Source organism: Poromitra crassiceps (assembly GCF_964638095.1).
Source record: "Poromitra crassiceps genome assembly, chromosome: 9".
Lineage (NCBI taxonomy): Eukaryota > Metazoa > Chordata > Actinopteri > Beryciformes > Melamphaidae > Poromitra > Poromitra crassiceps.
The window spans coordinates 34,089,566-34,103,990 of record NC_139630.1 but is presented as its reverse complement, the minus strand read 5'-3'; the positions used below and the strand labels follow the sequence as shown (position 1 = coordinate 34,103,990).

Sequence of the window (14,425 nt, the reverse complement as noted above, 5' to 3'; positions counted from 1 at the left end):
TCTCCTCTCCACTGAACCATCAAATCACAGGCGTCCTCTATGACTCACCACTTGAAGAGAATAAATCAAAGTTACGAGGATTACGAATGTGTTGCCATGGGCTTCAATACCAGTTTGACTTGTGGATTTCCTGATAGCTTTTTCCCCCCGAGGAGAAATGAGTAATCAGAACACAACTCTTGATTGACAGCAGCTTTCTTCATCTTCACAAACAGCGAGTCACACATTCAATAGAAATATGGGTTTTATTGGTTTAAACTGCAATCTGTCATTACAAAAACAAAATACATGAACAAAGTAATTACTGTAGTGAACAGCAACGGCTGCTAGAGAATACATTCAACAGTTGCTTTTCGTGTGTCAATCCTGTTAAACCTGGAACCTACTACAAGAATACGTTTTAGGCTTTTTATCTGCTCTGTTATACAAAAATATGAAGGCACGGCATTTGGGGAAACCTGGAATGTATTCATAGGCACTTCATGGGGAGAAAGAAATAAAGTGGTCAAAAAAATAACCTTAACACATCATCTATTTTGATGACTAAAAGTGCTAATAAGTGTGTGCGTGGTATTGTTATTTCAAATAAGAGCTTAAAATGTCTTGTCATTTACAGCAAGACTTGACGCCAATTTGGGGTGACTTTGAATGATCTAGAGCTGCAACAATTAATCAAAAGTTTTTTTTTATTATAGTCGATTAATCTTTTTTTTTTTTAGAAGAAAATACAAAAATTCTCCCGTTTCAGCTTCTTAAATGTGAATATTTTCTGGTTTCTATCACAGTTAACGGACTATCTTTGGGGTTGTGGACTGTTCAGCACAAAAGAAGACATTAGAGGATGTCATCTTGGCCTTTGGGGGAAAAGTGATCGACATTGTTCAGTTTTGTGACATTTTATAGACTGAGTCGAGATAATATTCGACAGATTAACCGATAATGAAAATAATCGTTAGTTGCAGCCCTAGAATGGTCAAAATGAGAATTCATCCCAGTAAAAGACATTGAAACAATGAGGACAGGCCTGTTACCTGAGCCAGTCTACATTCTAGAGGAGATAAGCTGCTGCCCACAAGTGGAGCAGGGATTAAAGGCCTGAACGCACTGGAAGCCATAATGTGCAGGGCTCCTAGTCTCCGCGGTGCGCTACAAATGTGAACAGGGCCACTAGTCTCCGCGGTGCACTGCAGGCGGGAGACATGAACAGGGCTCCTAGTCTCCGCGGTGCACTGCAGGCGGGAGACGTGAACAGGGCTCCTAGTCTCCGCGGTGCACTGCAGGCGGGAGACATGAACAGGGCCACTAGTCTCCGCGGTGCACTGCAGGCGGGAGACATAACAGGGCTCCTAGTCTCCGCGGTGCACTGCAGGCGGGAGACGTGAACAGTTTCACTTTCAAAATGGGTTTTCCCACACTGCAATGATTCATTTGAATTGCATTTAATGCTGATCATCTTCTCGCCCCTAGTTTTGCCATAATCACTCTATAGAGGATTATTTTTCACAGCGACAATTTTGATGTGAGCGGACTGAGATCTAAAAGCACAGAAAATGTGTAGTTGCATGTTTATCTGGACAATAAAACATTTCGCGCCCGTATGTTTTTTGTGCAAAGACCTGGAAATAACCAAAATATTCTTCCCATACGTTTTCCCGTGGCACCATCGTTTCACCAATGCAACGGGTAAAGTCACTATACCAACTAGACTACACAGCATTCATATTTTATATCCATACATCAAACTTGTATTCCACTAGCTTAATTACCTGCTTAGTTTGCAGTCGCTGTATTAGCTTTCTAAATAGTTTTGCCTTGAAATAATGCCAATGGTTCATTCATGGCCGTTCCAGAAACCTCACCAAAAAGATACATGTGAGCCCTGCTGGCACGTCACTGATGCGTCTGGTGCGCGCTGCCTGGGCCATTGAATACGAATGGCACATTTGGAAAGAGAAGGGCGGGGGGGGGAAACAAAACAAAACGCTGCCATCTGACGCTTCCAGTGCGTTTCTGCCTCAAGGCAGCAACAGAGAACCTGAAACCGCAGTCCAACATGAGGGAGGAGAAAACAATAAATAAAAACGCGCAAAAAAAAAAACTTTTTGCATTTTTTGTTTTAAATTAAGATTCACTTTCAAAATAAATCAAGTGTAGTTACAAAAAAAATGTCATTGCAGTATAATATATTAACTGTGGAAAAAATAACAACAAAAAAACAGGTCTTCACAATCTTGCGATTAATACGGAAGATCATAATTTAACATAAAAGAAAATATATTCTATTGTTTCATTACCCAGATAAATACAAAATAAAAATGCTTAAGATCAGCAATAAATACATTTTGATAAGTTAAATAAGCAGTGACAAGCAAAAACCCTTCCTCTGAAGGTTTTTCAAAATAAACTAAACAATAATAATAATAATAATATAATAACAATAATAATAATAATATTGAACAAGGTGGAATCGACAGGAGCATTCGCGCTCGTTTGATTTCAGACAGTGGACTGAGACACTCAGCCAGATAATTGATCTGTGGGGTTTTTTGTAGAGGTGGGGAAGGGGGATGGAGACACACTGAACTCAACTACTACTGTTTGTAATGACCAAAACGTTACAGTTTGAACAGATAACCCCAGGGTTCAAAGTTCAGGGTGGGAAACTCGACACCAGAAACACACCCAACTGCTGGTGAAGTCTTGTTAATGCTACCTCCCAACTTGACAGGTGGTGTTGCGTTCAAAACACCCATTTTGGCTGGTTAAAAAAAAAATGAAAAAAATGTGTATAAGATAAGAGGAAAAAGGTGTCGCCCACCCTGCTAACTTGCAATACAACTGATCACCAGTGAAACCCTCTTGCTCCTTGGGCTGGTGATGATACAAGGCACATAGCACCACCAACAACAACCCCGTTATTCATTCCAACCAGACTATGAAGCAAAGCAATCTTGTGTTTTAGCCCCTTATTTAAAAAAAAAGAAAATCACCAATCCATGTGACAAGAACGGGAAATCAGGTGGGATTAAAAGTGAAAACAAAACTTGTGGTCCACCGTTTCTTGGCTTCACGTGGGAGAAACACCAAGGCACTTGTTATCTTATCTCAACTGTCCGCTGACCTCTCTTGATCGTTTCGTATGGTGGTGATCCTTTTAAAAAAAAACGGAGCACTGATTGGTCACAGGAAGGCCAGGAGGTGTAAGTAAGGCTGTGGCAGAGGAGAGACGCAACACTGCTACACAGAGACTGAGAGCAGCACAGAGTCCGCCCCCATGCCAGACACACACACACACACACACACTCAAACTGCCCCATGATAGATAATATTAACAATTTCGTTATCTGACATCTGAGCTATCGCAATCAGTTCACATTCATTCAGCCATGGCACTGGTGTGCGGCACAGACGTGGAATACGATTCTTGTTTGCCAAACTGCGTGTCGTGATTAAGAGAGACAGAGAGTGGAGAACAAAAGACTGTCTGTTGCCTTGAATCAGATTGCTCTGGATGAGGAGAGGATGGGGGCGTCCGTGACGGTGGGGTGGGGAGGGCTTTATGATCCTCGAAAGAGAGGAGGCAATCCGGTTTTCTGATTTGACTCAGTGGCTACAACGATGCACACACAAGACACAACTGTCCGCTTCTCCTGTAAACAAGGCCTGGAGAGGAGCAGGAGGAAGAGGAGAGTGGTGGTTTCCTCTCTTTTTCTCTCAATCACTCCATCTCAGGCCCGGGGGGCTGCGGGCTCCTTAGTCGTCGGAGATGGAGAGCCTGCTGAAGATGGGGAGGCGGCGGGAGGCATCCAGGAGGGGCGACTCGGAGCCGCTCTGGCTGCCCAGGCTGCTCTGGTAGCCCTCCTGGTCGGACAGGGAGTCCGGGGGGCTGGGGGGGCTCTCCGACGCCGGCCGGAAGAAGCACGGGACGGTGGGGGAGGGAGGGGCCAGGCCCTGGGGCTCCAAGGCGGGGAGGGGCCCGAGGCTGGGGCCGAACAGGTTGGCGAGCTCCTGGCTGGAGTAGGTGAAGGGGTTGCTCTGCCACTCCCGCAGGTCCTCGGTGGAGAACATGGGCGGGGGGGTGACCGAGGTGGGGCTGTCCTGCAGGCCGCCCGAGCTGGGGAAGCCGGCGAAGCTGAAGCTGTGCTGCAGCCGCGGGCGCTCCAGCTTGTTGAAGGCGGAGAGGGGCGGCGGCCCGCGGCGCTCCTCGGCGTTGTGGATGAAGTGGCAGCGCGGGCCGTACGGGCAGAAGCCGATGGTGTGGAAGGTGCGGCACAGCTCAGTCTTGTATTTGGGGTGGCGGCTCAGGCTGCGCAGCTCGTGCATCCCGTGGGCAAACTGGCACTTATCCCCGTACTTGCACGTTCCGTTCTCCTCGAAGGGCCGGCACAGCTCCGTCTTGTAGCGGCTGGAGTTGATCTGCCCGCTGCCGCCCACGCACGCCTGCGCGCCGGGCCGCAGCCTCTCCCCCGTCTCCGAGAAGGAGCGGTCGCGGAAACGGTTCTCCTTGTTGTTGCCGCCGCCGTTGCCCAGCAGGATTGTGGGATCCGTCTTAAGGCTGTTGATGAATTGGTTCTGGTTGAATTTGGCGTTGGGGAGGCTGACTGAGTGTCGGCGCTGAAACAGGCCTCCTGCAGAGGGGGCCCCCACCACCTTCCTGTCCAGCAGGGACCCAGTGGGGGTGCAGGAGGAGAGGTTGGCACTGGAGCAGGGGACAGACGTCAGGTGAGGTCCACCAAGACTGTTGTTGTTGCTGTAGTTCAACATCTTGTTCTACAAAAAGAACAAAACGTCAAAGTTAGAAAAGACTGAAATCGAACCACTTTTCAAGGATATTCCATGGCTGTATCTCCAATAGTGCTGCACAGGTAATCACATCGATATCGAAATGGCAGTATGGCCAACGTGCAATATCCAAATTGCAGGAGCAGCTGCAATTTGATAAAGGTACAATGTGTAACAGCATACCATTAAATGAAGCATTGTGGTGCTACAGAGATGTCCCAGCCTACAAATCTTATTCTCCACACATACTGTAAGGGAACATGCTTGTTTGGTATAGACCCCAGTAAAAATCACATCATTAAAAAATAATAAATCTGTGAAAATGAAATTCAAAAAGTCACATTCCAATTAAAATTGTGACTGTCAATATAATTTTTTTAATGCATATCGTGCAGCCCTAATTTCCAATGTCATAAAATGTGAACATGTCTGGCAAGTTTAGGATGTCAGCTCAGCTTTCCAACAAACTTACAGCCACTATCCAAATGCATGTGTGGAATCACCTGGTACAGATGCTATGTTGCATTAAGTGACCCATTTAAAAAACTCCCGGGTTTTCCATTACTTCACCAGTAAACTGATCACATCGCCTGTCCAGAGGGCAGCCTAACCATCTGTGCACGTCTGCACAGGATGTCTATGTGGTGGGATTCAGCCTCAATACATCTGAGAATGTAGCTTGCATCGTGTAACAACAGTACAGTAGTCTGTCCAGCCAGGGAGGGCACACACTTTGATCTGTGTTTGAGCTGAAATGACTGTGGATGTCTGTCTCATCTGTGTAGCTTCTTCATTATACAGTATTTGATAAACATCTCCGCACGCACATGTTCTTGTGAGTGAGTCACTTTATCACTATCAGCAGCAACAGGTGATTGTCAAGACCGCATTTTCAGTAGAAAATTACGCGGTTAGTTACTGAAACCGGAAAATAAGTCAAGATTTAAGAGGTAAACTGCTGACTATCAGAACGAGATACATGCACGATAACGTTACACAATAGCAGCGTATTGAAGGTAGGTAGGTTAACGTGTTACGGATTGAAAACCAAATAACGTTAGCTGTGACTTGTCAAGGCTTAAGGTTATGTGTCGAAATCTGACAGCCCGACTTCACAACGACGACCATGCAATAACGACTTCAGTTAATCCCATAATATATAAATGGCATAGGTATCGTATGTAACGTTAATTTAACGACAGTAAACTAGCTGAGATGGCTAACGTTACGTGCTGGCTACACCAACTCAGCATCAGCAGCTTTTACATAGTTTATTAGAACAAGATTAAAACACACAGCAAGAGAGTGAACCAGCAGCAAAGTTAACAGATTAACTAACGATAACGGTTAACTTATTGTGAAACACTAACGGATGGTAAAACACGACTAATTTAGCTAACTACTGAGTCGTTGGCGTCATGTTCAAATTAAACTAACGTTAATCGTGCCACTTTGCGCCAACAGCGGCTAGCTTCGCTCAACAGTTAGCTTACAGTGAAATAACTAGCGTTGCGTTAATAGTTTAAAAAACTGCTCAACTTTAACGTTGACCATGCCTAACGTTAGCTTACAGTCATACTTTACGTAACGACAGCCACCAGATTAGTCTGCAAAAAGTGTGTCTGACGGGCTACCCACAAAAAGTTAAATCAAACTTGCAGTGGAAAGCGTGGCTAGGCTAATGTTAGCAGCAGCCCTGTTTCCTCCAGTAAAAACCTCTCCGTTTTCTCCAGGTCGGTGTTATTTACCTTGTTCGAGACGTCACTGTATTCGAAGAAAGGAGAGATGATAGTCGCTGTCATGTTTGTTGGTTGGATGGTTGGATGGATGTAGAAAGGAAGGCAGGGCTGATGGTGGTTAACGGTAGTCCAGATTGCAGTGTGTCCTGCCCTGCAGAGAGCCCCCTCTGTTCTGCCGGGGCGGTGCGCACTTCCTTTTCATCAGGCAGCCCAGGCTCAGAGGAGGTGGGCGGGTCTAGCGGCTCACTGACACAACCCTCGGCTCTCTGCACACCAGTGTTGGACAGTATTTTATTACTTTTTCCAGTAGCTATTAATGTACCAAGGATTTACAATAAAATAAAATGTCATTATATTAGTTATGAATCCAAGTAACTTAAAGTTTACTGCATTGCTTGACACAGCCCTAAAACTAAGGAGAAAGGTATGGCTATATGCGAGACTACTGTGTTGCCAGAACACAATTTAATTTTGTCCTAGGTTGGCAAATAGATAAAACAAGGGCAACTTCGGCTCAGGACCACGTGCATCATGTAGCAACCGGGCGACCTCATGCAACTGAAGCCCATTCAAGGAAACTGCCTGGCTGCCTGGCTGTTTCAACAGTCCAAGTTTGGCACTGATGACATCACTGATGACATCATCACTGATGACATCACTGATGACATCACCGTTTCAACAGCCCAAGTTTGGCACTGATGACATCACTGGTGACATCATCACTGATCACATCATCAGTGATGACATCATCACCGTTATTCCGAATGCCTGTAAGGGTAACTAGAAGTACGCTCGCAAATTTCTAGCCTGGCCAGCACTCTGGAGAGGATGTGCCATGTCACTTGAGCAATTGTGATGTCATCAGTGATGTCACTCGAGCAATTGTGATGTCACCAGTGATGTCATCAGTGATGTCACTCGAGCAATTGTGATGTCATCAGTGATGTCATTTTAGCAATTGTGATGTCATCAGTGATGTCACTCAAGCAATTTTGATCTAATCAGTGATGTCACTCGAGCAATTGTGCGCCCACTGAGCAGAACCGCAGAACCAGGCAGCCTTATTATAGTAGTATAAGATATTCCAATAACGTGGATTCGGTTCTAAAAGGCGCTGGCTAAACAGGTTGTACATCACTTTTTCAGAAGGGGGGTAGCGAAAGTAATATAGTAAAGTAACGAGTAACGTAACTAATTACTTTTGATGCCAAGTAATAAGTAAAGTCATTTTATTACTTTTTAAAGGAGTAATAAGTAACTAATTAGACTTCCTGAGTACGTAACTTGCCCATCTGCAGGCAAGACCTCAAAGTCGCATCATGTGATATATGGATTAAATCAGTGGTTCTCAAACTTTTTGGCTTCACTACTACCCCCTTTCCCTGATTTCTGAATCCAAATACCCCCTTCACTCAACATTTTGCTTAGAAAACTGCAAGAGAAAACCATAGATATGATGCGATGAATGAATGACATGCACCTTTTGAAGAATAGAACAACACAAGTAAGACATGGAGTGAAAGAGTTGCAATTGGTGCCTCCTGGGCAGATTTCATTTCATTCATTTTCATGATTTATTCTTAATTTCTTTTCCATTTCTCTCAAGTACCCCCTGTAGACCCTCCACGTGCCCCTAGGGATCGCAATGTGACTAGACGCCAGTTCCAGCTATGAATTCGACTCATGACCCAACAAAAATAAGCTAGTCTACATGTTCATTGAAATATACTTAAATTATTTTAAGTTTCAATGAGTTCACTGTTGATAATCAGCTATCAGACAGCCAGTGAGTGTAGGTTCCTTCCTGACCACAGCTGCATAAAAACAGCTGCAAGACCTTAGGCTATTTATTTTTAGGCTATATATATTTTCCCGGTGTCCCGGGACAGTCTCAATTCTCTTTCAAAACCCCATACTGTTGAGCCCTTTGCATGTGACCTACAGGATGATTTCTTTGCTGGGGAGTGTATTTTAATATATTTACAAAGACTTCCATTGGCCTGTCCTGACTCGGCTGTTACCGCCATCTTGTCCGTTCTACACTCAGAACACTCCTCCCTTCTGTTTTTGTCTTATTAAAATACACTTTTGATGTCACTAATTAGTCTTTTGGGATTAAATTGACCACTTTCAGCACATAATTGGAATATGTTCAGTTAGCCAGCCATAGCAGATTTTCTTTTTTTCTTTTTTATCAACTGGCCACAGTGGCTGGCAGGCTACATCCAAACATTCACCTGCCTCTTTCACTAATGTATTAACCACTGTTTGTTTGTTTGTTTGTTTGTTTGTTTGTATTGTTTTGTTTTTATTTTGAATGATGGTTGTTTACATGCCATAATGCCTGGAAGAGGAGACAAAGACTTAGCAGCTACAACTGGACTGGACAATCTGACTCTATGGCTTGTCTCTCTGAAATGAGATGGTTTTCATTTGGCTGACTAGATTAGATTGTGGTGATTCACATGCTTAGTGGGTTCAATCCCATGGTGCAACACAGCTGGCTTCCACCCAAATATGTGGTGGCTAGATGCCCATGTCATGATTTTGATCTCCAAGAGAATGAGATGAAGCTAAACGCCCATCCCAAAACAGCATGAACCTAACCATGCCATATTATACCTATACATGCTCATAAAGGATGTGCCACTTTGAACAAAACATATGGTAATAAAAACACACTCAGCATAAATTATGTTGTTATCGACATACAGTGAAAAGGTGCTATTCCAAACTAGACACATGTAACCTGCGTTGCGTAGTCGCCCCTGCAGCCGAGAATTGAATTTGGAACCTCCGGCATCGGAGGCAGAAGCTCTAGCAAGGAGGCTAAAATCTATGGGCCCTCTAGTGAGGTTTACTCACTGCACAGCACTACCTTACTGGCTAATGTAGGAAGTGACATCTCATTTCTAGAGAAAATAGAATCTTTACTTTTTGCGGTCAACAAACAAGACTTTCTGGAGCGTTGGAGGCACATACTGTGATAGCACCTAGATTTACTTGGAAATAAACAGCAACTAAGCATCAACACACGATATTCGACAATGCCGTTGTCGGTGGAAGAGCTGGTATCTCTTGAGAGGGTGCAAGTTAAAGTTGCATATCTGTTAATTGTAAGATTCTCAGGATTCCCAGGATTTTCTGTTTGGATTTACGCTTCACGCAGCACTTTCTCTTCCTCTTTCTCTGGCATTTGTCAACTTGTTTTTTCCGTCCTCAGTCTCCGGCTCACTGCTCTGAGTCTTCATGCGGTAGGCTATGTATGAGAGGGTCATACTCCCCGCAATTCCCATAGTTCTGTTAACCATCCTCATTAAATTGCCAGAATATGGTTTTCCCTCGGATAGAGTTATTGCATTATTTGGGGTTATGGATTTCCTCGGAGGGGGACAGTTTGTTTCTATCCTCGTCTCACCGCAACGTAATAATATCGGCTCTCTTCGCGTCTCTCTTTTGCCTCGCAGACCTCGGCTGTTTTCTTTTTTCTCTTTTTGCACCCAGTAGATTAGAAGAGTGAATGTTATCACGAGATATTTGACTCTGCAATTAGTGCGTTGGGACGGCACGCAGCGGCTCAGTGGTTAGCACTGTTACCTCACAGCAAGAAAGTCGGGGGGGGTTTGAACCCCCGTCCGTCTGATGTTCTCCCCATGTTTGTGTGGGTTTCCGCCCGGTGCTCCGGTTTCCTCCCACCATCAAAGGTGGGGTCAGTGCCCGTGACCAAGGCACTGGCAAAAGAATTGGAGTTGGTCCCCGGGAGCTATACTGTGGCTCCCCCCCACTGCTCCTAAGTTCTAGCTCGGTACCTGGATGGTGCAAAAATGATGCAATACATTTCCACATGGCCCGGGGATGATAAAGTATACAAATTAGTAAGCAGTTTTGACTGATTAGGAATGATCGAGATAAACGGAGAGAGATCGTTTTTTTGTTGTGTGGTTCTCTTTTCGGCCTGTAGGAGAAATCTGTGTTTTTGCTTGCTGTGCCTCTACAGAGAAGTCAGAGGTCAGGCTCAGTTACAGAATAGCAGCCATACAGTAGAGCTGGCAGGGAGACAGAGACACTTCAGCAGGGCTGATACTTGATGAGTGAAGGCCTTTCAGCTGAAGGATGATCTCCCTATAATCTCTACATAGAAAATGAACAGGAAAAACACTAGAACCCAGATTCCCATCCAACCCACATGTTTGTTTTCACATTGTTGGTGAACTGAATCTCGGCATCTCGTTTGCACTTTTGTTAACCTCTCATGTTGTTAAGTGTTAACCATGCGCTTCCATAGCTCAGCTCAAAGCATTTTCTTTTTATGTTTTTTTTTCTTTTTTTTGTCCACTGGATTCCAAAGTTTTCTGCCGCCTTTTCCTTCACATTTCCTCAGCGAAGAAGATTTTTAAGAAGCCAAAACGATTCTATTCTCCAGATTGTCGACTTTACCAGCCACGGGCAAACCATCATTATTCGTATCTTTTTTATTTAGCGCACGTTTGTCACTCAGCGCTCGTTGCTGTGGTGTTTCTGCATCTGCCCTTCCTGCAGATCACCTGTCAATCAAACAGTGGGCGGAGCTTGGATTCCCCGTTGATGCCGTTGTAGTCATGCTAACTAGCCCGTTGTTCTCCTGTTTGTTCCAAACAAACCATAAACATACTAATTCATTGCTTCCTGTGCAACTAGAGGAGTTTTCCCAGGAAGGAGCTACCAGAGCTACACACCGGCTGTTGCCAGCCAATGGGAAGGCTTTATTATGAAATGGATATAGCTTGAATCTCACGTGTGTTAAATAATTTGTAGCAAACGGGATATTTATTTACATGAAAATGTTACGGATCATTACTTTTTATTGCTACCCAGGCACGGAGACAAACTGGTGGCATTGTTAGTGAGTGATCTGCACTCTGCGTGTGTATATCTATAGAATCAAGTCTGAATGAAAGAGAGCCTCTGTAGAACATCTGCCAGCCCTGAAGTCACAGCGGAAGCTGTGTGTGGCGCTGCTTTGCTTGAGGCCTGAGGAAATATCTCATGTAACATGTTACTTCCCTTTTTACCCTCCTGCACCGCAACTTCAACGTGCCTCTCCGGGTACAACTGGAGCGGAAGGGGGGCATCCAACGGTCAGAGAAGCCATTCTCACACTATACTATAGTGTGCAACTGTCTCTATAGGAGCTTTGGGGGAGCGACCCTGCTGTCATGTGACGGAAATGGGCATGCCGTGCACACATTGGACATCCTGAATGTGACAAGGAACTCAGAGGACGTTTAGTACTTGTAGCGCTCACTCACTCGCTGCCTTGCAGGATTCGGGTTAAATAGTTCCATGTTTCTTTGGGCGGACGGCCTGTGGGACTTGTTATGGCTGTGATTCCCCCCCACCCCCCCCCCCCCCCCTCTGACCTCGTCTTAGAGCAACAGGCTGTCACAGAGAGCTATTACACACGCAGAGAGCTATTACACTGCGTCGGTTTCCCGGGGATTAATTGCGCAAATAATGCTATTATGGTGTAACAGCGGAACTTTCACCTTCGCAGCGATGGGAACGGGACGTTTGAGCTATTAGCTATTAGCGGGTGTACTGTACAGCGTCATTCTTAGCCAGAGAGAGAGAGAGAGAGAGGGACAGAGAGAGAGAGAGAGGGACAGAGAGAGAGAGAGAGAGAGAGAGAGAGAGAGGGACAGAGAGAGAGAGAGAGAGAGAGAGACAGAGAGAGAGAGAGAGAGAGAGAGAGAGAGGGACAGAGAGAGAGAGAGAGAGAGAGGGACAGAGAGAGAGAGAGAGAGGGACAGAGAGAGAGAGAGAGAGAGAGAGGGACAGAGAGAGAGAGAGAGAGAGAGAGAGAGAGAGACAGGGACAGAGAGAGAGAGAAAGAGAGAGAGAGAGGGACAGAGAGAGAGAGAGAGAGAGAGAGAGAGAGGGACAGAGAGAGAGAGAGAGAGAGGACAGAGAGAGAGAGAGAGAGAGAGACAGAGAGAGAGAGAGAGACAGAGAGAGAGAGAGAGACAGAGAGAGAGAGAGAGCGGCCGGCTGGGTTTCGCTGTTCATCATAAGGAATATCTGAGCGTTGCTCATCGGCAAAGCTAAATGAACGTCTCATGGCCACATTTTTTTCTTGCTTTGGGTTGTTTTTCATTTCGGTGATCCAGTTCTGCCGCACCACATGATGCACAGAGACTATTTTCTGAGCTAATTGCCTCTTTCTCCCCCTCGGCCCGGCCCCCTTCTTCTCCTCTTCTCCTCTTACAACCCCCCCAATCGGCCGTGGCGATCTTCCCGCCGACACGTTTCGCCTCACGAGAGCCCCGAGAACCTTGGCATGGAGCGCTGCTGGACGCCCGTCTGTTGACATGCTGCTGTTTTGCAATACAAATAGCCCTGCGGTTTATTTTTGAAAGTCCTTTTCGACCAGGCCACAACTTATTCTTCCCTTGCCTGGTTGTTATTGTTACGCGGGACCGAGCTGGTCTGTGTGCTTTAAGATGGAGAAAAAGAAAGAAAGGGTCTCCACCCTTTCTTTATCTGCTCGAAGAGAACATCAGATGTATTTGGGTTCGTACAGTGTGGTATGTTATTCCACCAGAGGCCCATGGTGAGATAAGAGGCGCGTGATTGATTGAAGCACTTGGCTGTGTTTACTGAGTAAGATGCACTGCCTTCGCTTGGTTCTTCCAGCGCCGTAGCGTGTTTTCTTTTCCTCCACAATGAAGAGGAGATGATTGAAAGGCAGGAAAGAGGCTGTTAAGTTATTATGCAAGGACATTTTTCTTGGTGTCGAATGTTAACGAGGCGCCGAGGTTTGTTAACGTCGTCAGTCGATTAGAAGCCGAACACAGGCGAGTATAGAAGCCGTGTCGACTAAGCAAAGTCAAACAGTCGCCAATGTGCTTCGGAGAGAGCAGATGACAGAAATACAGAGATGATGGCAAACTAAAGGCAACAACCAAATCACAAATGTCAAGGTCGAGGGGGGGGTTCTGGTTGTGAAAAATGAGGGCAATGAGGAAGTACCGAAAACGGCAGTTCCTCGAATGGCCACTTGGCTCCAAAAGGGAGTCATTGCCCATTCACCCCCATGTTAAAATGTCCAACTCTACAGCAGAAATAAACATGTTTGCAGCCTGGTCCACAAAACGGTTTTGGTCTCTAGCCCACCGTTCATGACAACTGTACGGGCGAACTCACCCGTTTATACAGTCTGTGGCTGCAAAGACAAGTCCGATTGTAAAGAAGTCAATGGGAAAATGACCCGACTTCCCACTTCATTCATTCAGTAAAAACTTTCCTAATGCGTTCTTGACTTCTTCAATATAGTATGATGTTCATTTAGTAAATAATGGTCCTATTTACAGAGTAAGATACGCGATAAAGCAGACTATGTTTTGGGGCGTGATTGACAGGTTGCCTATTCATTGATCACGCAGCTCGCCGATGACGGACCAATAGCAGACAGCGCTGCAGCTCTGTGGGAAACGCCTGATCTCCCGCGAGCTGCGCAAGAACCAAGATGGCTGCAGCCAAAATGCCAAATTCAAGGCTTCAAAACGGGAGTCCACAAACCAATGGGTGATGTCACACTCACTACGTCCCCCCCCCCCCCCAGTCTATTCACCTTATGTAGCCCCGCCCACTTGACCCATTGTGTCACGACTTCCTGTTAAAAACGCAGACTGTTTTACCTCCTCAAACTAAACTAGTCTGACTCACCTGGTCAAACCTAGTTTGACTCACATATGAGTCAGACTAGGTTTATGAGTCACAGGAAGTGTAAACACAATCAGAACTTCCAATTGTGTTTACACTTCCTGTTAGTCTCTCAAGCCAGACTGTCTCTTATACAGAAGGTGAATATGGTCAAGGTATGTGTGGGTGTGAAGCTCATGGATTAGCACTTGAAAGCTCAGGCC

General features: G+C 45.5%; 1 protein-coding gene across 1 annotated transcript; it reads right to left on the bottom strand.

The window, feature by feature from the left end:
* Positions 1-630: 630 nt before the first annotated feature.
* On the bottom strand, positions 631-6,663 carry zfp36l1b (zinc finger protein 36, C3H type-like 1b). The gene is made up of 2 exons (XM_083643658.1): positions 6,531-6,663; positions 631-4,770 (listed from the first exon to the last, which is right to left on the bottom strand). Exons 1-2 carry the CDS (start codon positions 6,582-6,584, stop codon positions 3,754-3,756), a joined length of 1,071 nt encoding a protein of 356 aa, XP_083499784.1. The 5' UTR covers positions 6,585-6,663; the 3' UTR covers positions 631-3,753.
* Positions 6,664-14,425: the final 7,762 nt, after the last annotated feature.